This window comes from Sylvia atricapilla, chromosome 3 (genome assembly GCF_009819655.1).
Source record: "Sylvia atricapilla isolate bSylAtr1 chromosome 3, bSylAtr1.pri, whole genome shotgun sequence".
NCBI lineage: Eukaryota > Metazoa > Chordata > Aves > Passeriformes > Sylviidae > Sylvia > Sylvia atricapilla.
The window spans coordinates 99,926,358-99,951,365 of record NC_089142.1 but is presented as its reverse complement, the minus strand read 5'-3'; the positions used below and the strand labels follow the sequence as shown (position 1 = coordinate 99,951,365).

General features: G+C 36.4%; 1 protein-coding gene across 11 annotated transcripts in view; it reads left to right on the top strand.

The window, feature by feature from the left end:
* NRXN1 (neurexin 1) overlaps positions 1–25,008 on the top strand; it is a 667,911-nt gene that overhangs the window by 262,904 nt on the left and 379,999 nt on the right. For 7 of the 11 annotated variants that reach the window (XM_066316362.1, XM_066316361.1, XM_066316355.1 and 4 more), the window contains 4 exons: positions 2,096–2,534; positions 11,518–11,901; positions 19,592–19,795; positions 21,986–22,012. In XM_066316362.1, the coding sequence (XP_066172459.1) occupies positions 2,096–2,534; positions 11,518–11,901; positions 19,592–19,795; positions 21,986–22,012 (1,054 nt within the window). The remainder of the gene's footprint in view (positions 1–2,095; positions 2,535–11,517; positions 11,902–19,591; positions 19,796–21,985; positions 22,013–25,008) is intronic. The other 4 variants (XM_066316365.1, XM_066316363.1, XM_066316360.1 and 1 more) reach the window with 1 other exon arrangement.

Genomic DNA, 25,008 nt, shown 5'->3' with positions numbered 1-25,008 from the left:
CAAGCAGGATTTCGTTCTAATAAGAGACCATTTATTCCTTTTTTATTTGTTGCATTCTCTGGTAGTGTTTAATGCTTTTCAGTCTAATCCATAAAGGATGCCCCTGTAACTTCTTCAAATGAAGCAGGAGCTATCCAAAATCCCTCTTGCCATGGAAAGTGGTCAATGCTTCATGAGACCAGATATCTCTAAGCAACCTCCCAGGCTCCTGACTTCTTCCTCTTCACTCTAATGACAGAAAGCCGCCCCAAAGGGAGGTCACTTGTATGTGCTTATTCTGTAGTACTGTTCTAAACTCCTTTATGCAGTCTGTGAAATCTCAGGTGTTGTGGATGTATTTGATAAATGTAAATATGGAACCTTACTATCTAAATATTACAGTTTAGTCCAATACTGTTCTCTTCTGATGTCTTCAGTTGAAGAAGACATTGTCTCTGTTGCAGAGTACCATTTCTGCTGTCATCAATCCACAGTGAGGTTTATCTGTTGTCTTTGGAGGCAGAGTTCTCATGGGAACAGCACCACTTGTACTCCATACTGGTATAAAATGAAGAAATAGGCTTATTTATTAACTTTTAGGATATATTTTATCATAGTAGAATAATTATGACAAGTCTTATGATGAAATTTGCATTGTGGATAATGATAAAATTGGAAGGAACAAAACACTTACTGAAAAAAAGTCACTCTATCAATCATTTCCTTTTCTTTTGTCTTTAAACATCCCTTTTCAGTAGCAACTATCACTTGTGGAGTATGGCATCTTAGATTGTGTAAGTGCTAGTGCTTTGATTTCTGACAGTAGCACATCTCTACAGTTCATCTGCTGTGTTTTTGCCTTCCTGGGTCTCAGAGTGGGCTTCAAGTGTATTCCAACTAGGTCTCAGGAAATTAATCCAGAAGCTCTACCCTGAGTATTCAGTAAGCACTTTCTAACCCCCGACAGAGAGGTAAAGTCTAAACCAGTGGTGGGTCTCCTGAACAGCTCCAAACTACACTGCATGTTTGGAACATTGGATCAAGGCCAGATGCGATCTAGCCCTGAATGGTGCAGATCTGTAGATGAAGAAGCTTCAGCACAAAGTGCTTGGTTTAGCTGAGCTGTTGCTTTTTCTCCAAATTGCTTTTTAATGTAGGGCTTAACCTTAGAAACAGAGAAGAAAGTTTTAGCTTCTGTCGCTATGGTTTTGTATTCAGCCCTTCAGTGGTATTTTAGCTTGAGTGTATAATTTATTGCACAATTAAAAGTATTGACAAAACACTTGTGCACGCCTTTGGTATTGGGGAGCTCATTTTAGCAGCTCTTATATTATGGATGACTCAGAGCAGCAATTTGAGAAGACACTAATAAATATTAGAACCCTGGAAATTGTTGCATCATAACAGGCTTCTTGGACCAAGTTATAAAGCGCTTTGAAGTAAGAATATTTGCTGCAGAAATCAACTGGATTTAAAACTAATATTGTCTTTAATTTTTATCAGAAAAGTGTTTAGTCAGGAAAAATACATAAGATGGGGTTTTTTTTAAATCAAATTGAATATGGTTCAAAGGTTTTCCTGGTTTTGCCTGTTTTGACCTGTTACGATATTAGTTTACCTACCTTATATAGCCTAATGAATTCCATGAATGTTACAACTCCTCCGCCTCAAGAACAAACTGCAAAGATGTTAAATTATGAAGGATCTGTCATTGGTATATTTTCTGTTCATGAACAGAAGAGTTAAGACAGTGACAAAGGGTTTAGAGGGAAATCTAATACTTCTTTATAATAGCAGAATGGCTGTGCAGAGGATGCTTTTAAGTAATCAAGACCACACAAGCTAATTTGCAACTCATAGTATAAATTATGTGCAGATTCTTTCAGATTGTTAGAATTAACTCCAGGGATATTTTTAGAACAACTTTGTTTAGTTTCATGAAAACAATTATTAAATCATTAATCAATGAAAATAGTTATTTCATCTTGTTTGTATGTAAATTATCATATTCATATATCATCACCATTATCCTTTGAATAATGTGCCTATTCAGGATTATGTCTGTTTGGTTAAAATGGTCAGATTTCTCTGAGTAACTTCTCTGCTTTTCTTGCAGGTTGTGTATAAAAATAATGATGTCAGGTTGGAGCTTTCTCGACTTGCCAAGCAAGGGGATCCTAAAATGAAGATTCATGGGGTTGTAGCATTTAAATGTGAGAATGTTGCAACCTTAGATCCAATCACATTTGAAACACCAGAGTCTTTCATCTCTCTGCCAAAGTGGAATGCCAAGAAAACAGGCTCAATATCATTTGACTTTCGTACAACTGAGCCAAATGGCCTGATTCTTTTCAGTCATGGGAAACCAAGGCACCAAAAAGATGCCAAACATCCACAGATGGTGAAGGTTGATTTTTTTGCGATTGAGATGCTTGATGGCCACCTCTACCTACTGTTAGACATGGGATCAGGTACTATAAAAATAAAAGCCTTGCAGAAGAAGGTCAATGATGGTGAATGGTACCATGTGGATTTTCAGCGGGATGGGCGGTCAGGTAAGTTCCTTTTGTTTGCATTTGGAATGGGTTTTTTTCTGCTGTATCTGAGAGAACACTGAGTACATATTGATGTTGCCCCAATTAGAGTTGGGCATCAACTGAAAAATAAGGAAAATATAAGTACTCATTACTTTCAGGTGCCAGAATACAATAATTTTCTGAGTAAAATATGTTAATATTATTGGATAATCAAGTACTTAATCTTGCAAGTAAGTGTGTTGTGTGATAGAAAATACAACACTAATCTCCCTCTGTGCTTGCTTACACCAAAGAGCTGAAGTGGCAAGTTTCAAGAATGAAAGTAAAGCAAAAAAGGAATTACTGAAAATAATCTCCAACATGGGGAATAGCTGCCCCTCAGAAACAACACAGATCTTCCAATCATGTCAGCAGATCTCTGTGTATTAAATGAGATGCTAATAAATGTCTAACAACACGTATCAGCAGAAATGGAAATAACTGACTTGTGGCATTCTATCAGTGTGATTCATATTCTGGAGTAGTTTACTCAAAAAATGATCTCACTGTAAGGTGGTAAAAATAAAGAATTCATAAACTGTTCCTCATGCTACTGAAATGTAATGTGGCTTAAAGTGCATTTATCCACTGAATTGTCAATGCATATCAGCTCATCTCAAGTATATATGTTATCTTAAGCAAATAATCAATATCCATCAATTTAAGAACAGCTCTCTTGTACAGTGACTTTCCTGTACTTCATGCCAGGATTTGGGCATGAAGAGGGCAGGGAATGTACTGAGTCTGTAATTCATTTCTTAGGATCTTCTGATTAATTTAAGTTAAAACCTGAAGTTTATGTGTGTTCTAAAATTGGATGGTAAATAATGTAATTCCACTTCTGGAATTTGTGGGATTTCCCCACTTTCTTTCTTCTGGTAACTCCCTTTCCATAGCTTGCATTTATAATTTCTTTATGAAACTTAACTCCCAAAAAGGTTATCGTTTTATAACTTCTTGCTACAAACAAATCAGATTTCAGATCAAACAAATCTTAGGTGCAAGTTTAAATTGAAGATTTCAGTCAAATCCATGCTGAAAATCAGACCAAATCCAATTGACCTGCAGTACGATTATGAAAAATAATTATTTGATTACTGGGTAGAGCAGCTTCAAATTCTAATGGTACGGACTGGTTTTCTTATTATAATATGTCAGTGGCTCATTTACATTTCTTGAGGTTAAGTAAACCTACCAAGCAAGAACAAATAAAACCCAACCAAACAAAAACAAACAAAAAAAAAAACAAGAAAAAAAAAACCCTAATTGAACAACAGAACACAACTTCTCAAAATCCTAAATTGGGGTTGAATATCCGGCAGTTATATTTTTTATACTACAGTTTTCATTTCAGACTTTCTTCTTAAGTGCTGTTTCCATGATTCATATGAGGCAGTAAATCCTGTAATAATCACGCCTGTGGGACTGCTGAAAGCAAAGTTTATTCTTACATCCAAAGCCAATAGATCTGTAAAGGAATTAAATAAATGCATAGCAATTGTTTACATTTGAAGATAAGTTCTGCCCTTTCATTGCTTCACAAAAAATGTGACTCACAGGTACCATTAAGAGAGTTTAGGGCATATTCTTATTCTTTAAAACTGTTGATGGACATCAGCAGTAAGGTTGAGTAATTTCAGGAAGCAAAACCTGCCTGGTGAACAGGATTGCATATTATTTTTTAAGTAGATTTATAAGTAATCAGATTAATCCACCTGATGATTTGCCTAACATCAAGATAGGTGAAATTTATGCTAATTATTTCCATTGCTATTGAAAACATAATACCTATTAACTCTAAGATATTGAACTATTACCATGAATACTGAATAAAATATGCAGGCTTATGGATAGACAAACTGAATTTTAACTGCAATCTGAGACAGAATCGAAGTTTTTCTGTTATTATAATACATATAATAATAGTTTACAGGAGGAGAAGTACCGATAACACTGGCAATGTTTTTGTTTGTCTTCATGATGGTAAGATCTGGTTATTAAATTATAGAGAGATGCCTCTGCCTGAATTAAAGTGCAAGCGAGACTGCATGCCAGTGTAAAAAGTGCATATTTTATGTAGCAGTAAATGTGATGCAGAAGGAAATAGAAATAAATAGCAAAAGTTAGTGGAGGTGGGGATGATTCACACTTGATTCTAACTGCACCCTGGCTTCCCTGACCTTATGCCCATCCCCCTGTACAATTTTACTCTATTCCTCCAAAGCCACCTGTCTTTGTTTCCACCTTCTGAAGGCTTCTTTTTTTGCTCTGAGTTTGCTCAGCAGCTCCTTATCCATCCATGGAGGCCTGCTGGCATTTTTGCCTGATTACCTCCTTGTCGGGATGCATCGTGCCTGAGCTTAGAGAAAGTGATCCTTGAACACCAGCCAGCATCCTTGGCCCCTCTCCCCTCCAGGGTTCTTTCCCATTGGACTCCACTGAGTAGTGCCTTGAAGAGGCCAAAGTCTGCTCTCCTGGAGTCCAGGGCAGTGAGTTTGCTGTGTGCCCTCCTCGCTGCCCTCAGTATCTCATCCCACTCCACCTCGTGGTCTCGTTATGCACGTTGGTGTGTTTTATCCATGGAGAACAAAATTCACTTTATCATTTCAAGATGCTTTTCGGTTTCTTTTCTCTTGCCCAGACCAAACATTATGGAAGTCACATGAATTTTCACTAGCTTTCCTTCAGAATTTTTATGTAACTGAATTAATATACTTTGTATAGAAAAAAACTTGCCTTTCTGATACTTTCTGGTTGCCATTGGCAGCATATTTCCCTAGCTATCATGTGCAAGAGATTCTTCTGGTAATAAATAAGGAGCTCAAATAAAATGTGGGGTTTTTTTCTTTAAATTAAGTTTGGTGTCTTGCAACCTTTTGGTCCTAGCCTTCAAATCCAATGCAGAGAGGTTCCCTCCTAAAGTAGAATGCTGTGACATTTCTCAAGGAGCTTTGCTAATTTCCTTGACTTTCATATTAGCTGGATCAGCAAGTACTAGATTTATTCCTCATTTTTTGCTCTCTTCCACACTCTCAGCCAGTAAGCATCCACTCTAAACTACTGACTTTGCCTTTGCTTGTCTGGGACTGAGGTGGAGGGGGCAGGGAGATGTAAGGAATGAGAACACATTTTTAAATTATAATCAACCAGGCCCCAATCACTAGTAATTCTGTCAATCCACTCAGATTTTGAGAGACAGAAAGAAGGAAGAGATGCTGCCTTTTATTTTTGCTTTTGCTGAAAGAAGTCTTGACCTATTATTCTTGTTTCCACCCTAGAATCCCATTCTGTTTCCTTTAAGACTGAGTGCTTTCTTATCTAAAGAGATCATTGATAGGACAGAGTTTATGAGACCATATTTAGTTAATATTTAAAGGTTAAGTTAAGAGAAATATTCATAATACATTCTCCTCTGGTCCATTTTATTATTGCCAGGTGTGCAGCAGTGCTACCAACTGCTGGTTGTACTGGTTTCCTCCCAGTACTTCTGAACTGCACATCCTGAATTTCTGAGAAGCACCACAGCTTCAAAGCTGCCTGGTATGTGTCCTGTCTTGGCCATGGGCTGCATGCTGCACACAGTCCTCATCACAGCTATTATACAGTGTTTAACACAGAAGATGTATTTAGGATTAATACCTTGCTCTGATTTTTCAACACTTCTCAAAAAGCAGATGTTTTTCACAGGCACAAAAAGCGATTAAAATAGGCCACGTCAGGTAAGCAGAGAGATGAGAACAGTTGCAGTAGCTGCACTTAAAATCTTCATATTTAACTGATCAAGAGAGAGATGAGATTTAGAAATATGATTTAGTTTCTTATACACAGTTTTAGGGAAAAGTAAATTGCTGAGATAATGAATATGATTGGAGAGGCTCATTAAGTCATACCTAAGGGAAATGTTTGTCTGTTTTGCTCTTAACAGTACTGCAAACTCTGCAGAAAAAAAGAATTACCAAAAAACTCCACAAACCTAAACTAAATAAAAAACAACCATGAAGCAGCTGTAAAGGTGTTTGCTCACTGTGTTTCTTGTAACACAGTAGGGATAGGTCTAATAACTGTTTTCTGAGACTTAAGTATTCTTTAATTTTTTTAAACTGTTTACCATATGCAAGGATAACCATGCAAATTATTTTTTTGCTAAACCACCATTCATCCTTTGGAAACCACCATTACATAGTGAAACCAGGGAGGAAACTTACTCTTTTTGTCAACCTCCAATTGTGTAGGGCAGCATAAAGGAGAATGTATCAGCATCTGTTCATAGGTAGATAGCATTTAAGGGCTGAGTCACTGAAATTTTGAACCAAAGTTAGTTTCAGCTTGAATACCAGAAATCATTTCTGGAGTATGTAATTAGAGCTTAACTATAATCAACATCTCACTGTAAGTAGTGCTTTGTTGATGTCTGTTATGCGTATTGTTCTTTTTTTTTTTTTTTTTTTTTTCCCCAAAGGTACTCTTCTACATATTACTTCCCACATTTTTAAGCCTTTTAAGAACAGCCAGATGTACATGTTCCTATTCCAACAGATATTAATAGCTTTCATACTTGGGAGGATGGGTTTATATTGCATTTTAAGGAATATTATTTCAACGATCTGCAGCTTTCTTGGCTGATCTGCATCTTTCTCAGGGTCCAAGATAGAGCTCAACCAAGTGGTGCAATAGGCTGCTCTGTAATCCCCAGTATACTTCCCATTTTGCTCACATGTGCATTGTCGTTGACTTACATTGTCAACTCATCCTTCCAAGGACTCCTTACTAATCAGTTGTCCTTTAAGTCAATCGTTCTTGATGAAAACCATAACTTCATTAGTTTTTCTCAAGCTGCTCTTCCAATACAGAAAGAAGTTTCTGAATGTTAAATTGCACTGTGTTCTCAGGTGAAATGCTGCAGAATCAAAGCAGCTATAGGTCATTTCAGGACATTTAAACTCATGTCCAATTTCTGGAGATAGGAAATGCTACTTGTTTTTAGAATCTGAAGCTAGATCATGAATTCCCAGAATAAATAAGTCACCCCACACCTTCTTCTCTCTGTCATTTCCTTTTACTTCTTTCAGGCAGGACATACCACATGCTGTCAGCATTCTTCCATTGCTTTCTTATTCTGATAGAAATATGAAATTATTTCCTACTTTGAGTCTTAAAAAACTTTGCACAGAAGCTGCTTGTTTCCTGGAAGGTATTGTGGCTCTTTTCAAAGAAGTGGTGTCCATACTTATCTGGTTCTGGGTGCTGTTATGAAAAGATGGAAGTTTAAGCTCCAGAAATATTACAATTTAAAGTTATAGTTTTGTCTCTGTCTTGAGCATCCTGTGCTCTTCTAAGTCTGCTGCTTCCTCATCATATCTGTTGTCTCTAGGTTATTTTGCTAAACAAGATATGTCCTATTCTTTCCTTTTTTAAAATTTGACAGTTGTCTTCAGAATGACATTACAGTATCTTTACAGGGAGATTTATTAACCGTTTTTGTGCTGGTCACATAAGAAATTTGCATGCTCCATTAGCTTCCCTTTTTTCATCTGTGGAAAGTGATGTCTCTTCATATTCATAAGCAGAAACATCTGAATAGATTGGAGCACACTCATGATTCGACAAAATAATTCCTTTTAATCTGCCTATAATTCCCAGAGAAAGTAAAATTGAAGTCTATCAAAGGAGATGTGCATCACAGTCCCCAATTTCTGTGGTAGCTTCTGCCATTGTTATGAGGGCCAACTTGAGACATTTTCAGTAGAACTCAGAAAGCTTCCCTCAATAAAGATAACAGACTTTAAAAAAGAAAAACAAACACCAACAAACCACAGGAAAACAAACAAACCTGAACTCCTGCACTAAACTAGAAAAAAATCACCCTATCCCTTCCCCAAACCTCACCAAGATGGAACAGCATGTGCTACTTCTGTCTCAACTCTGGGTGCACTGTGAATCCAAAGCTGCTAATGGCACCATTATTTATTTTCTGTAGGCCTATGTTCTGTGAGTTCTGCATTTTGTTGTAGGATCCTTAAAAGGCTCTGTAATTTTTGCTGTATTTTGGAATATTTTTATATTTTCTTGTTTTACTTGGATTTTTCCTTCTTTTGTCTGTATTTACAGAGCAAGTAGTGAGCAAAGTTTGCATTGTCTGTCAGAGATGTGTAAAAGGTAATTTGGATGTCATCAGCAGTGATGGCTGTGTGGTTGCCTGTAGTGTTTTTCTACCCATAGTCATTGGATGCCATGATTGCAATAAGGTTTCAGAGGACTTTTCACACAGATTATTTAATGAGGTTTTGTTTCTTTTACCTGGGAAGGTAAAAAGTTCATTCCTTTAAGACACTGTTGACATCTATACTTAATAATTCAAGATAATACTTAAGCTCTCTTCAGGGTAATCCTTTATGACACAGAGAAGAAAAGTTTCCTGCTTCAGTCTATCACTTTACTGTAATTCACCGTCACCAGTTTCCCTTATCATTCACCTTTCTAAGCCTTCTGTGCTTGCAAAGCTTTCACTTGGAACACAGAGTAGCAGCTATACTAGCAGAGATTTATCTGTCTTTTCCTGTGGGCTGAAAGTAATCAAGACATAGTAGATTTATATTTTTTAATAGAAAAAGGTGTTCTAGGATTCTTTGCTAATGTCTTGAATACATAAATGTCTTTGTCCAGCAGAAAGCAGCACTGTTCACACATTGGGGCTTGCTGTTGGAGGCTGCAGCTGAGTTAACTTGTGTGGGTGCACAAGTGGGTGCTGCCTGAGCATGGGTTTGGAGTGTTTGGTCCTAAATTAGCCTGTACATCAACAGATGGCAGCAAGCAACAATAGCAGTAAGAAACACTGTGAGGACAAGTGTGATTTACATTTACAGCATCTCAAATGTTTTTAAAGACATAAAGATCTGTTGTCTGTTAGCCATCCTTCCTGATACCAAAGGATGCTCTCTGAAAAGCCTCTCTTGGTTTGACAGGTCATTCACAGGTGTCCTTGTTTGATGCAGCTGATCAATCAAATCAAATCTGAAAATGTTTATGCTTGCATGCCTAAGGTCAAACCTATAGCAAGCTTTCCATATGAGTGCCAAGTTCTGCCTCTAGAAGCTGAGAGCAACAACAAATTTTTCGAGTTAGTGAACCATAATCATCTTATCAGTTTCAAACAGATGGAAGTTTGGAAGAAAAAGTATCTTGTTTCAGCGTGCCTGTTTCTTACTTACTTTCTTGGAAGTCCACTTTCACACTTATGTGATTATTCAACACAGAAAACATTTCTTATAATACATAAAAGGGAAAACTGACCACATCCTCATTTTTTAAACATGCTTATAAAGATGCAAAAATGTTATGCAAACCTTTGTTTTATCTTGTTAGTTCTCTTCTGGTAGTAGGGATAGTCTGTTTGTGATATCCAGCTCTTACAAAATCCATATGTCTCAAGTCTCATGTGGGAGTTGGACTCCTGAGACCTTTATTCCAGACAGCTTTTACTAACGATCCAAATTCTTTAGGTATTCATTCTGTCAATGTTGTTGAAGTTAACCTACTGAACTGACAAAAAAAAGGGGAAAAAAAAAAGTTTTCACAGGAGTCCATTACTAAAAGAAAAGCCTAAATTTTAGGCTGTTCCCAAGTAAGAGAATGATCTTTTTCTGACCCGCCTTTGTTTGCTTAAAACTCACATTTTAGTATGTATGCTGTGTAAAGTGTGAATTTCTTCTTATGCACAACTCCTACCACAGTGGAAGCATTTTTGGTAATCAGTGTTATCTTCTGGAATCTGTTTCAGGCTAACAGTGGAGATGGTGAATCATGTTCACTTTGTATATATATATGCTAAATTCATCAGTAAATGCAATTCTTCAGTATCTTGTCATCACTAATACACTTTCAATGTTATGCTCAGCAGATAAGAGTGTTGTATGATATGACTGGTCATTATAATAATTTTTTCACCTATATAATATTTTGATTTATATTTTGTTTGCTTTTGTACCCACATAGAGTGATAAGGAATCACTTCTGTGAAGATGTACATGAAGACTTTTTTCCCCAAGTGATTTTGCTTAGAAATAAAATTAAAGTTGGTTGACATAAATATGCTCGGTGACTGTATGTACTAAATTCATTTTTCTGCTTATTCAAACTGAAAGTGTTACACATCTCATTATTTTAGAGAAAAATAGAGAAACCACCAAAAAAGGTTCTTTGCAGATGATTACATTTTCTTTGTTCAGACACTTTATAAAGAAAACTCTATTTTAGTTTCAGTTTTGTTTGTTAGATTTTTAGACTGAAATGGAAAGGATATTTCTGGTTTTCTGAAGGCCTGTATACATCTTCTCTCCCTCTCACGGTAACATGCACACATTTTGAGATAAGTGTCGGAGGCATTGATTTTCCCTTCAGGACCACATCACTTCCTTCTTAATGATTGCCTGCCTGGCAGTTGATGAGAGCATTTTCCTTCTGCATTTAAAGGAAAATAAAGTCTTACCCATAGCTCACTGGAAGTGGTGAGAGTCTTAAAATACTTTGGGCCCAAACCTAAGACTCAGATGTGCCTCCCAGGTTACAGTGTATCAATGCAACCCTGGCCTTAAGGCTTTGAAATACATATGAGGGAGTGAAGATATTTCTGTTGTTGAGGTTGCACAATGAGGATGTTTCTGAAAAAAACTATGAACTGCATTCCTATTGTACCTATGAGATTGGTAAGGTGATTTTGACTGGGATTTTTCATATTGTGCTCATGCAGTGTTGTGCATAAAGGTTTCTTAGATCAATAAGTTCCTGACTCCATTGCAATTGAAGTACTGAAGTGTATCTATGATTCTATAGCTGTACAAATAAAATACCTCTGCTTCGCTTATAGCTGTTTGCCAGGAGCTAATGTGACATGTAGATGAATGAGTAAAAAAAGCAGTACCAACATCAAATATCTTGAAAATCACGCATTTTATTGTCTTTACAGGGACAATATCTGTGAACACGTTACGTACGCCATATACTGCACCAGGGGAAAGTGAAATCCTTGACTTGGATGATGACTTGTATCTTGGAGGCTTACCAGAAAATAAAGCAGGCCTGGTCTTCCCAACAGAAGTGTGGACAGCACTCCTCAATTATGGATACGTTGGCTGCATTAGAGATTTATTTATTGATGGTCAAAGCAAAGATATTCGACAGATGGCTGAAATTCAAAGCACAGCTGGAGTAAAACCCTCATGCTCAAGAGAAACTGCAAAGCCTTGCCTTAGCAACCCCTGTAAAAACAATGGTGTGTGCAGGGATGGGTGGAACAGATATGTGTGTGATTGCTCTGGCACGGGGTTCCTTGGCAGATCATGTGAAAGAGGTAGGTTCCATGAGATGACTGTACTTCTACTTTTACATATTAAAAAAAACCAAAAACACTACCATAAAATAAACAAAATCCTGTACAGTGATTTAAAATAGTAGGCCACCAATAACTGTCCTGAGGCAAAAAAAAAAAAAAAATTCCTTGATTTCACTTGATGTGAGGTGGAGCCCTGCTCTAGACTCAAAACAGTAATTCTAGAGGAAAGATCTTAAAGGAGTCACTAAGGTGCATGAAGAAGTATTAGGTGGCTATGGCAAAGAGTCAGTACTGCTGAATATCTCCTAAAAAATGCCTCATTTTGTGTCTCATCATACATTGATGAGTTCTGAAAAGCTTTGTGAAAGCAATTTTAAATATTATTGCATTGCCATGATGCCTTGGAGTGACTGGCTAGAAAAAGTTAAGAGAATAAAGTGGGTACTTGTTAAAGGGCTTCAACAAATGCATCGTGGGTAGCCAAAAGCCTCCCAGAGGCTACACCCAAAATGGACAATGGTCAGGAGTTTTCAGACAGATATAAGTTTCATCCATTTACTTTTCAGGGGTTAATTCTCCAATTACAGCTTCAGGTAATGAAGTCCTATTCCCCCAGTTTACGCCCTCCCAATTCACTTTTGTTACACTTTCTGGGGCCCAAGGCTGTGGTGTGTCCTTGGATCACAGGCCTAGAGGAATTGTTTTGTCTGCCCAAAATGTGAAGACAGTAGTTAACACTTTATAGGAACTTTAGAGTTACATATTTATGCAGCATGAGATTTGAAAAATATAAAGGCTAAAATCTTAAGGCATCAGCTAAATTGTCACATTCCAGCTCCAAACTGAGGTCTTCTTCTCTGCCTTATTATGTCAATATTAATATATAATGAAATTTACTTTTGAATTTCACAGTGTCACTTAAATCCATGGCCAGAACTTCACCCATGAGTCAAAATAGAAGTCAGTAGGAGTTAATATTTTTTACTTAACTCTTTTTTAAAAGATCCAAGTACCCAAGGAAAATGTCTGTAGTTATCTAAAATATCTGAGTATTCCTCTTACCTGGAATGGGTAACAGTGATGTTCATAAACTTCATTTATTTAATTCAAAAGATGGATAGTGACAAGGAAGCCAGATGTTGAAGTTAGTTAATAGAAAACCCTGTTATTTAAAATTTTAATTTAAAATTGCAGTGTGCTAATAAAAGACTTTAATGTAAGTAGGTAAACAATAAAAATAAATGGATTTAATATTTTAGGGTTTATTTTTATTCTTATAATAATAAAATTGTAAGAAGTGAATAGAATAGAATACAAAGTGTTTCAATGCCAGGAGTTGTATTATTTCATCTCACAGTTGACACAGTATTTTCTTCAGATTTGTCTCCAACCTGAAATCTAAATCTAAAATTTATTGACTGAAAATGTAAGTTATTTTCTCTAGTTAGATTAATTTTTCCATTTAGGCAGACAAAATGAAAATGTGTTCTTTAGAAATAAAACTCCCAATGAATTCCTTAAGTTGTATGTCAGTAGGTACGTGCAGTTATGTAGTATGGATACCACCATATTATCAGCATTTGCAAGTAGATCCTCAGATTCTTCTTGGGGTTTCTCTGACTTATTTTGGGACTATTTATGCCTTTGGCTCGCGGCCAGCTGTTCGGAGCTCTCCAGAGTGCTGCTCCTGGTGGAGTGGAGCCGGCAGAGGGATAAGGGAGCTGCCTGATGCAGCCCTCAGTTAAACATGGCTGGTGTACCACCCTGTGGCCAAACTCTCCTATTACACAGGGGCTCAAGCAAAACCAACACTTGCATTTTTTTATTTCTACAGAAAAGGCAGGAAACATGTGCCTCAGAGACATAAATACATGCAGATCTGCAAAGAACCAAAGCAGGCTTCATCACAGCAACTTCTCATATACATATTGGACAGATGGTGATGTTTTATAAAAACCTTTTGCCTTTTTTGTTCCCCCGCCTTATCTTCATGCATTGTCCAGCTTAAGGCTTTATTTTCCCAGTGCATTTCCCTCACGAGAGTGTTGGTACTGGAGTGGTGGTGTTGGCTCCTCCACAGCATTTGGTTCTTGTTCAACAGAAATGTGTAGCACTTCAGCAACATGAGATCATTTCCTGCTCCTGGGTTTCCCTCTCCAGAGGGAACTGCACTGAAAGGAGATGTCTTCTCAGTAATAGTCATATCCCAAGTGGTCATGCATTAATAAGATTATAGCTTTTGGGATTCTGAGAACGTCGTGCTGGCATCTTAACCACACAAAGTTATTATAACTACTACCTGTGTGTAGGAACTGATAAACTTTTGTATTTGGTGATATAAGCAGCACAATTATGATTGTTCAAACTAATTTAATAAAAGGTTAACATGCTCATTTCAGCAAGCAATACAATTTCACAAAGAAAGCTTTAAAATAAAACACTGGAGATTAAACAACTAGAATATTTAACATTAAGTAATTAAGGTGTCTTCAGTAAAAAAAAAAAAAAAAAAAAAAAAGTGTGGCGTTATTTTTTATTGCCATTTAATTTTTTTCATATTATTTCATCTGAATTAGGAGTGCTAATATCCATACATGGATGTTTAATGTACAATACAGAACCTGAAATAATTTCAGCTCTTTCGTGCACAAAACTGCTGGAACATCACTGTGGTCTATTTTAATTTGTGTATACTTAAAATTATATATATATTTATATATATATATATACACACATATATACTTATATACATATCCGTTTTATCCTGTTGCAAGTTATACTTGATTTTATTCTTGATTTTTGGTAAGGTTAAACATCAGCATAATTTGTAGATTGGCTTTAGTAGATTATGAAAACTCCAGCAGATGGAAGGACAGATGTCACAGCAATATAATTTGGCATTCTCTCTTACTTTGTGGATCACTGAGTGAGTGACTGCCTCCTGGCAAAGCCTTTTGCAGGTGTGTTCTTTTGACTAGATGTCCAGGAACAAGAGTAAATCATCAAACAGGGATAAAAAAAAGTAAGCATGCAAACAAAGGGTTATGAAGGTTTCTGTAGAGAACATTTCTGAAGAGAAAATCTATTTAGACTGTGCACAGATACCCATGTTGTGCATGCACAGACCCCTACATACACTTATATGCATTAAAGAAATGTAGCTTTCATTCCTTATGTTATATACCTAGATGCTTTAAAATTTTAAATTAAGAATAATAGGTGTGGTATGAGGATAGATGGCATGAAGAATCAGGTGTTCTAAATATTATACTACTTCTATCACTGTCTTAAATTAACTGATTGGTCCTGTGTGTTAAAGTCATAACAAACTTACAATGTGGCTTAGGACCTCAGTCCTGAAATAATACCAGTGTAGGATTTGTGAGGAATAATTTCAGCTTCTATTCACGTATTATCCAGTAAATAATCACATACAGAGAATTGTTTCTATCAGATTGATGGAAATGCTCCCTCTAAGTCTCCAAGGCCACAGCTTTGGGCTCAGGTGGACTGTTGAAGATGCCATGGAGAAAACACAAAACATCTGGGAAGAGAACAAAACATTCAAATTTGACTGCAGCTAATATATTTGAATAGTTACAGGAATAACTAGAGTAAAATCACATATATTAGGGAGCATTTTCAGGGCACAGAGTTGTTGCTCTACTTGCATTGGTAAATAAAACAGGATCAGAGAGCAAACCTGAATGCTTGATTATTAATGATCCATATTGCTCATACATATCCTGGTATGACTCTGGACTGTATAGTCTGTCATTTCTGTGCAAATTTTGTGTGGGATTTTAGTGACAGCAGACACAGGGGGTGATTTCATGCTTTAAAAATGGCTCTGTGGGATGCAATACAGTCCTCATATTATTGCAGACATACTGAAACTGAAAAAAAATGGGAAAAATTAATAGCTCTGTCTTTGGGACTTTACAGGCACCACAAGGGGTCCAGAGGAAACAAGATCCTGCTTTATTTATTAAAATATGTGCAATAGGCATTTGTACTCACCAAGAATCATGTTTTTAAACCAACTCCAACTTGGCTCCAAGATTATGAGAAAGAACCCTGAATTTCAATTGCCTAGTCCATACTTGTTTCACTTTAATTTAAATAAGCTGTGAATTGAATTTATTCAGGAAATTCTACTTTACTCTAAAAATATCCATTTCAGCATTTCTGAGGGTAGGAGCAGATGTAGGAAAGTTTCCAGAAGAGTTGGTGCCTTAGTCTCTTGAGCAATTTAGGTAATTCCAGCTCAACTGGAAATTAAGGTCCTGAATCTCCTCTCATGTCAGTACTAATCTGTGCATCCTTGGGTTTAGACACAGAGATAATTGAGGGGTGTGTGTGTATATATGTAGAAAAGAAGACTATCTATCTGTGAAGATTTTAATAAGAAACAAATGGAAGAAAAATAATTTAGAGGGGAAATGAACTCTTCAGTGGGGTTGTTATGGAGTTTGGTTCATTATTTGTGTGTTTTGGTTGGCTGTTTTCTACCACAGAAGGAGGAAAAGTTTGAATTGTCAGGTTTATAAAACTGTCAAAGAATGAATGTATAAAACATTTTTTATTTAAATCTCTGTATTATATAATGCCATTTATTTCTTAATAACTCTACTGCTTGTGCTTATCTGCTGCCACAAAAAAAATTGTCAGTGATGATTTTGTAAGGATTTTAGGATTTTCTGCTGTTTTTCTTTTCAGCACTATGACTCCAACAGTGAAGCTGGAATCTATTGCTCTTTTCCTTCTTCCTTTAAATGAATATCACATCCTGAGCTAAACTTATAGTCTATTACCATTTGCTCTAATTAAGAGAAAGCTAAACAAGAGAAAAAAGGCATTCTGCCAGCACTTATGTGAGAATATTTAGCAGTGTAGATTTCATGTAAAAATGAGACACCTCCTTGGAATTAGTTGGTCCAAAGTGGAAGAATAAAAAAAAAAAAAAAAAGGGAAAAAGTAATAGATATTTTTAGCTGAATTGTTCCTTCAAGGTTTTTGTAACTGGTGCCTCTTATCATTCAGGTCACCTTCTTACTGACCAGGCTTTGTAAATTAGCAATCCATTCCTGCCAGTTTTGTGCTTGGTTCTGCTTTGTTTGTTGTTTGGGTTTTTGGGGGGTTGGTTTTTTTGTTTGTTTTTGATTTGTTTGTTGTTTTCCATTTGCCTTTGCATTTTTGTTTTGTCTCTGGTTTTTGTTTTCCTTGGGGTTTTTCTTCTTGCTAGTTGGGAGGTGTTGTTAGTTTTTTTAGGGGTTTGGTTTTTTTTTTCCTCTCCCCCATAATACTTTCATATTTAGAAAGCCTGTGCCTTGGAAAGGACATATTGACATATTAAAAGGAGCTAGTTGACATGAGGGGGCTTCCAGAGCTTTTAAGTCATTTGCTCTTCTGTTCAGTATCTTGGGTCTGTTCTTCGAACATCTGTTCCCAAAATACTGGCACAGTATGGCTTAGGAGGATTAAGTATCTAATCACATCAGGTCTGCTCACCACACTTACTCACAGGCCACCTCCAGTTAAATTAAGTCTCCAGTTAAGTTCCTTCTCTCCTTTTTCTGCAATTTTAAAAAAAAAACTTTAATAATTGCAGGAAAGTTGGCTAACAGTAGCAGTGCTGATTCTGATAGCTCTCTTTTTTACATTGTCCTAAGGTAATTTGTTAGGAACAGAACTCTGGCATTGATAAATGTTGGGTTTGCTCTGTATATGAAAACCTCAAGTACTATTAACATGATGGATTTTTATAGACAATGCAAAATACCTTTTATTTTCTGTTATATTAGCATGTAACTTTGGAGTTTTTTCCTGGAATCCTTTATGTAAATTATATTTACCTTGATAAAAATCTTGGGTGATTTTTATGCATGGACTAGACAGCTAGATATAGGAAGGAATTTAAAGCCCCTCTTCACAACTTCACCCCAAAAACTAATAAACAAACAAGGAAAGCCACAAAACCCCTGCTCTCAAACTAACAAATAAAAACCCAAATCATCAAAAAGCAAATCACCTTCCACTGAAAACTCTTTGGCTTGAAATCACTTTTCAAATTGTTGCAAGTTAAGTATTTTATCCACTTTACAGAAAATTTTTAGATTTAAAATATGCTAAAACCATGATTACCTGCATAGTCAGAATACATTCTTATAATCTGTTACATATAAGGACTTTCACAGAAATCCTAGTACCTATTTTTTTCCCAACATCAGACTGTTTTCTCCAAATTTGTATTGGGGGAATTTAAAATTCTTTACACAGGAGAAGGTTGCCCAGAGAAGCTGGGGATGCCCCATTTCTGGAAGTGTTCAAGGCCAGGTTGGACAGGGCTTGGAGCAACCTGGTCTAGTGGGAGGTGTCCCTGCCCATGGCAAGGGGACATGGGTGGATCTGAGTGGAACTAGGTGATCTTTAAAGTTCCTCCTAACCCAAGCCACTTTCTGATTATTTTAGTGAAAATATCATCTGTCAATTTTGCCTCTCACAGAATTAGCAGAATGTTTTATCCTTCCATGGCTCATGTAGGCTGGAAGTCTTGAAGAGTTTATCTGCCTTAAGCAGCATACAAGATATGCTATGGGAACAATTTTGGCAAACGTTGTGATACTTACTTAACATAGTGTCAGTAGTATTAGCCCTTGAAAATATTATTGCATGTTGACACCACAATAAGCTTTTAGATAAGTGTCTCCTTTACAATAAAGCAAATTAAAGCATAGAGAAGCTTCCCATAGGTGTTCTCTGCCCACAATGTCTGATTGTCCTGCCAAAAAGGACTTATTGATACATCTCAGAAATGCGTTTCCTTTGCTTTCTAGGAACTGCAGTGCCTCTCTGTGAGCAAAAATGTCACAGCAATATAATTTGGCATCCTTTACTACCTTTCTCATTACCAGCCTGGAAGCTGGAAAAAGAAGGCTTGTGACTGGTTGCTCTGGGGTCTAACAGACTGTGACTGCTCTGCGCCAGAGCCTCTGGCCAAGGGGCATTTCCTGGAATGTTTGAAAGTGACAGTTCTTTGCTCTTCTTGGGGATTTTAAGATGTTACCCTCAATATGCCAATTCCAGTCTCAATCCCCTTGCTGAGGCTGCTGTAGTGTTCATACAAGCATTTTTGAGTCCATACCATGGTTTTTGTAGTCATGGAACAACCTGTGCCCCATCCAAACCGTGCTGGGGACAGTCATGCATTTCAGGAGGATTTTTGCTCACTGTATGATAATTGCAACCCATGGCTGTAGCAATGCCTATGGGTTTATACATGAAGCATTCTAAGGTGATTATCCAGGGGAGTGACAGTCAGGCATAGGCTTTTGTTATGCTGTTAAGGTTATCTGAATATCTTTTACTGATTTGACCTGTTTTGAGCAGTACAGGCCTGTATTTCATGCATTGCCTTACAGGTGATTTTACTGATCTCCTTGAAGATGCACACGTGACTGGCTGGGTCATTAAAGAACAATTTATTTTCTTTAAAAATCACCAAGATATGCCACTTAAAAACAAAACAAATCCTAACAAAATCCCCAAACCTGACTTCCCTTGTATCTCCCAGTAATAATAATGAAAAGTAATATGTAGTTTTTCTGTGTCATTCTGACTGAATATACATTTACTATCTTACCTTTCAGGAGTTTCAGTAGACAAAGCATAATACTTAACAACTGATTTTTCTCCTTTGTCTTTCCAGAGGCAACAATTTTAAGTTATGATGGAAGTATGTTTATGAAAATACAGCTTCCTGTTGTGATGCACACAGAGGCCGAAGATGTTTCTTTAAGGTTCAGGTCTCAGAGAGCTTATGGCATTTTAATGGCAACAACCTCCAGAGAATCTGCAGATACCCTTCGGTTAGAGCTGGATGCAGGACGAGTTAAGCTAACGGTCAACCTAGGTAACAACCTCTTCCTCCAAGAAATTAACATTTTCTTTACATTTTTTCTTTTTGCTTGCAAACATTTATGAAACAGCCTGTTTTAACATTAAAAGTAAACTGAAATGATATATAAACACACATCAATGCGGCATCTGCATACGTACACAAATACACGGCCATTATTACAGTTTATGTTGTTTTCTTTTGCATTTTTGTATTCTTTATTTAGTCTTAACATTGCCCATCACAATATTTTTGTACTGTTGTGTATTCTAAAAAAAGAAGACAAGTTCATCAGTGGTATTTTTTGACTAAATTGTTTTTTTTTTCATTGTGGAAGATTGGTCTCCTGCCACAATTTCTTCAGAATAGCAATTCCACAATTTCAATGTGCAAGCAGAAACAACAAATATGTAGGTCAGCTCAGTTTTACCTCCACCAATTAATCTACGACATGCAAACATATCAAAGACTTTCTGGTTTTGACACTGAAAATGTTGCAGTTAGATGTTCCCACTGATGGATTTCTTGATCTCCTTTTTTTAGGTGTCAAATCTATATTAAATCCATCTCTTTTTTGAACAATTCTGTAGTGGTATTTTTGTAGTATCGAACGATAACACAACCCTTCAATGCCCAAAGACTGCGGCCCTCAGCAAACAGCCTTGTGAACACAGGAGGCACAAGCCCTTTTTACAGAAAAAGAAAAAAAAATATTTTCCTTGTTTAAAATATGATAGACAAAACATCAGGTTATGGTTTTCTCTAGTTTAAAAATAAAAAAGTAAATAAAGAAATAAAAGCACTTCTGCCACGCTTATGAATAAGTCTAAGTCAGGACCTGAAACAGAATAGGAATATGCTTAGGAAAATGCACGTCCCATGCAGCTATTCCCATTCAGGGGGATGCTGTTTTTAAAGGGAATTAAGTATTTCATTGCTTTAGTCACAGATTTAAAAAGCATCAGTGGGCAGTGAGGGGTAAGAAAATAACCACCTGACCCTCCACCTCATCAAGGTGTCTCACTGAAGCGCTGCCCTGGTGTTTAGCAGTGAGGAGGGAGAAGGGGGAGCAAAGGGTGTCCAGGTGACCCTTCCCTGCCTGGCCCCTCCTGCAGGGAGGCCACGGTGGGAGGCTCCGAGAGCTTTCTGTAAAGGGGCTGTGCAGGTGCTGCTCCTCGGCTGTTTGCAACCACTTTTCTGATGCGGTTGACGACACATGACAAACTCAGCTATATGGAAACAAAATCTAGGTTTGATGGTATACAAGTTCCTCAAAGGTGTAAACCAGGAGTAGCCGTACAAACCAAGTAGCATGGTGTAGGGTCTAGGGTTTAGGGTTTGGTTTTGGGTTTTGTTTTTTTTTTAAGTAATAAATGAATGCAGGTAACCCAGCAGAGGATTGTGCACAGATCAGGTTATTCATTTTACAAAACACCACCCTCTGCCTACTTCTATAGTCCACTAAAGTCCAAAAAAAGTAAATAAACCCATGCCCTAATAATATTGTTCCCTCCTCTGACACCACCCATTCTTTATATTTCTCTATTTATTTATTTATTTATTTAGTCAGGCAAGAAAATAATCTTAAAATAGAAAGGATTCTCTTTGTCCTCTAATGAGGGTTTATAAATCCATGATTTTTTTCCCCTCTCTGTATTATTATAACTTTAAAGTAGTGACTGTAGATTTCTAAAATCTAGACATTAAGGATACGTAAACCCCTTATTTCTGGGCCTGGGTGATGAGCTCTGTGTCAATCCTTAGCTTTTGAAGATAAGCCTTTGAGGTTATACTATCCACAAGTTGTCCAAGGTGTCTGATTGTGGCCTGGCCTGCTCTATGACCCATTGTGACGGAGCACTTTCTAATTGCACTGAGAGAAATTACCTGTTCTTTCACAGATGGGGAGAAAGCTGCAGCCTGCCTCAGTTAAGCATCTTTGACTTTTAATCCTGACTTTTCACTTAGATTTGTCACCATGTAGCTTTGTTTGAAATTGGCCATTTTTACCCTATTTGTCGTTTCTATTGGTAAAGACTTATCGCAGTATATCTGGGTTATAACAGTATGTAAAGACTGATGATATGGAGTGGCCATATTTGCATGTGTCTGTCCCCGGAAGGGTGGACTGTGATTTTATTGGATGTCTGCAGCTATTACCTTGAAGGATAAATTTTCATTTTTCATCTATTCTTCCCCATCTAGACTGTATCAGGATTAACTGTAATTCCAGTAAGTGCCTATTCAAACTTTTTAAAATGTTATTCCACCATTATAAAATATGCAAACTAGAATGGCAAAGATTGTGGACAGCTTGCAAGCATTTGATAATTTATTAACGAAATGTGATGATTAATTATCATTGTGTAAAAAGTCATCATATACTTTAGCACTTGTTTTTTGTCCTTCCCATGGGATGTGACATTAACCAGAATATTAAAAAGTAAGCATTCCACAGGTTGTTAACAAGCCTGGAGGAAATGGTGCCTGTAGTACTGTATTATTCTAGATAGGCTATTTCTTATTTACAGTAGCCATAGAATTTTTGAACCAGCATTTCTAATAAGCTGCTACACATTTTTCCCCTCATGTCCTCCTTCTAATTTTCCTGACATTTTACCTTTAACTCGTGGTTAGATTGTTGGAACATAATAGTTTTTACTACAAAAAATTCTGGTTTACAATCTCCATTGACAATAAGCTGTTTTTACTGGCTGGTTATAGCACAATTTGGTTTTGCTAAATCTTCAATTTATGGAAATGTGATACATTGCAAATAGGACATTATTAAGGCTGAAAATGGCTGTATTTTTATGATGATTTTTTACACTCTAATTATGTTAAAAATCCTTGAATTGAACAATTTTTCTCTGTGATATGCATGTTTATGAAACAGAGGGGAACATTTGCCAGATGAATGGACTAAATTTTAACTTCTCTGATATTATTTGGATTAAGAGGCTATATTCTGAAAGGAGAAAAAGGACTGTGATTTTATTTTGAGTCTATGGAATTCCTGAATGGTGTCAACAAAATTACTGATAGTAAGTATGGTAGACTTGAGTTTTGGGTTGGTTTTTTTTGTTTCCCTTCCTAACAGGTTTTGCAAGCCAGAAAACTGGCTTTATGAAAACAGAAAAAAAAAAAAAAAAAAAAAAAAAGCTAAACAAGAAACTGCACAGGTTTAATTTGTAGTTGGTAAGAGTTAAAGTATATTAACATAACATTCGTTAATAGTTTTATAACCCATAAAGAAAAGCAAGGATCTGAAGTTATTCTTAATGTGTCGTTTGCTAATAGATTTTTCAATTAATAATTTTTACAAGACAAATAACATAGCATTTGTATTAAAAAGCAGAAAAAAAAATTGAGGCAAATGTGTTTAATTTAAACTGTTCTTAAATTCAGAGAGACTTCAGCATAATAAGGAAATGCTTGTAATCACCAAGGCATAAAAATATCATCCTCATATTAAAAAGAAAATAATAAAAAAGTAAAAAAATTGTCACTTATAAACACAAATATTTCCTGTTTCCACTTGCTAAAATATATAAAATCATGAAAAATTTCAGAAGCATTTTCTTGGTCTTCCACAGGACACTGTTTTTTCTACTAATGAAACCTCATTTAGAAAAAAAACAAGTGTAAGATAAGCAGCTTTTTGGGCAGAACTGTAATGAGACTCCTTGCTGCTGGTAAATTCTTTTTTTTCCTAGGAAAAGCAATATTGCTTTTGCCTTAACTTCCTTAATAAAATCAGAAAATCCCTCTGAAAACACAGTTACCAACATAAGGAAACCCTCTAGGAATAAAGCCACAATATAACAGCTGTTCTTATATTTTAATCTTTTTGGATTAAATGATGTGTAAAAGATACATTTAAATGGTTTCTAGGCTTCATTTTTAAGCAAGTTTTGGATCAAAAGAGAATCTGCAAACACAAATAAGCCTCCAATCAGAGGACTGAAAAGAGGAGCAATGTATCTGCGGGGTTGGATTAGCAGTTATAAGTTCTTGGTCTCATACAGAAGCAACATAACCTCTCTACAAAATACCCTTGGTATAAAGTACTCATAAGTTATTTCTCTTTATAGTTTGTTTATAGTGGTTTTGTTGTTAGAAATGAACTTAAGTGATTAGTTCCATCTCCCTCTGGTGCTAGTGTGTCCTGAGCAGGGTTTTGTGAGCTTTCAGTATGGTAAGTATTACAATGCTTTCTTATCTGCATTGGGGTTTTCCAGCAACCAGATGTTTCATGAGAAACGTCTATATCCAAATGTTTAGATTATGGAGAATTATTGCTCTAAGTAGTCCTTAAAAATGCTTGTTAGAAATATAATGAGGTTTAGTGGGACATAATTTGTTTCAAAGCAACAACATCCAGAACTGGAGTATTAAAGTTGCTAAACACTGTGATAGTTGAGTGCCTCTCTTCTTTCTGCTGAGAGCTGGATATGTATCAATCCTGATTTTAGGTTGATGGAAGTAAATCTGGTTTTCATGTCTGAAAATTTTTTTCCATTTACTGTAACTGTTACTTAGAAATTAGTCCTGTTAGTGACTCAGTGTTGGGACTGAGAGTTATGTGTTACGGCTAACCTAGTAACAGTTAAGGTCAGGATGAATCCTGATATATGCGTTTTGAATTTGGAGAGACAATTAAAAATAAAAAAAAAAGAACACGAAAAACTTAAGCTGAACATCAACAAGCTTGAGAGAAGAAAAAGAAAATGTAAGCACCTTCTCCTCCTGTGAATTATAAACACAGGGAATAAAATACTGCACTTCTTTGTCCTCTCATTTTCTCCTGAAGCCTGTCTTCTGCTGTCTGCAGATCAAATGCATAAGTGTTGGCTGACAGAGCTAAGATTATGGCAGCAACATTTTCTACACATGGTCATCCCTTCACCTTTAGCTGATGTCCTGTCTTGCAGAAGAGGTGGCATTTTGGGGTCTTCCTTGTTTGAAAGACAAAAATTTTTTAAAATATTACAGTGTTAATCAGGTATGACATCACTATTAAACTTGTGTTTCATTAACAACATGTGGCATGCTAAATATTTTGTGCTAGGTTAGAAGATCAGTATGCCCATAAAACCATACATCACTGGAAATTCTGTCTCATGTCAGTCAGAAAATAGAAAATTGCTGAAATGTTTGGTTTCTACATCCTTAAATCACTTGATTGTGTTCTTCAGAGCTACAAGTTTACAGAATGAAATTGTCTG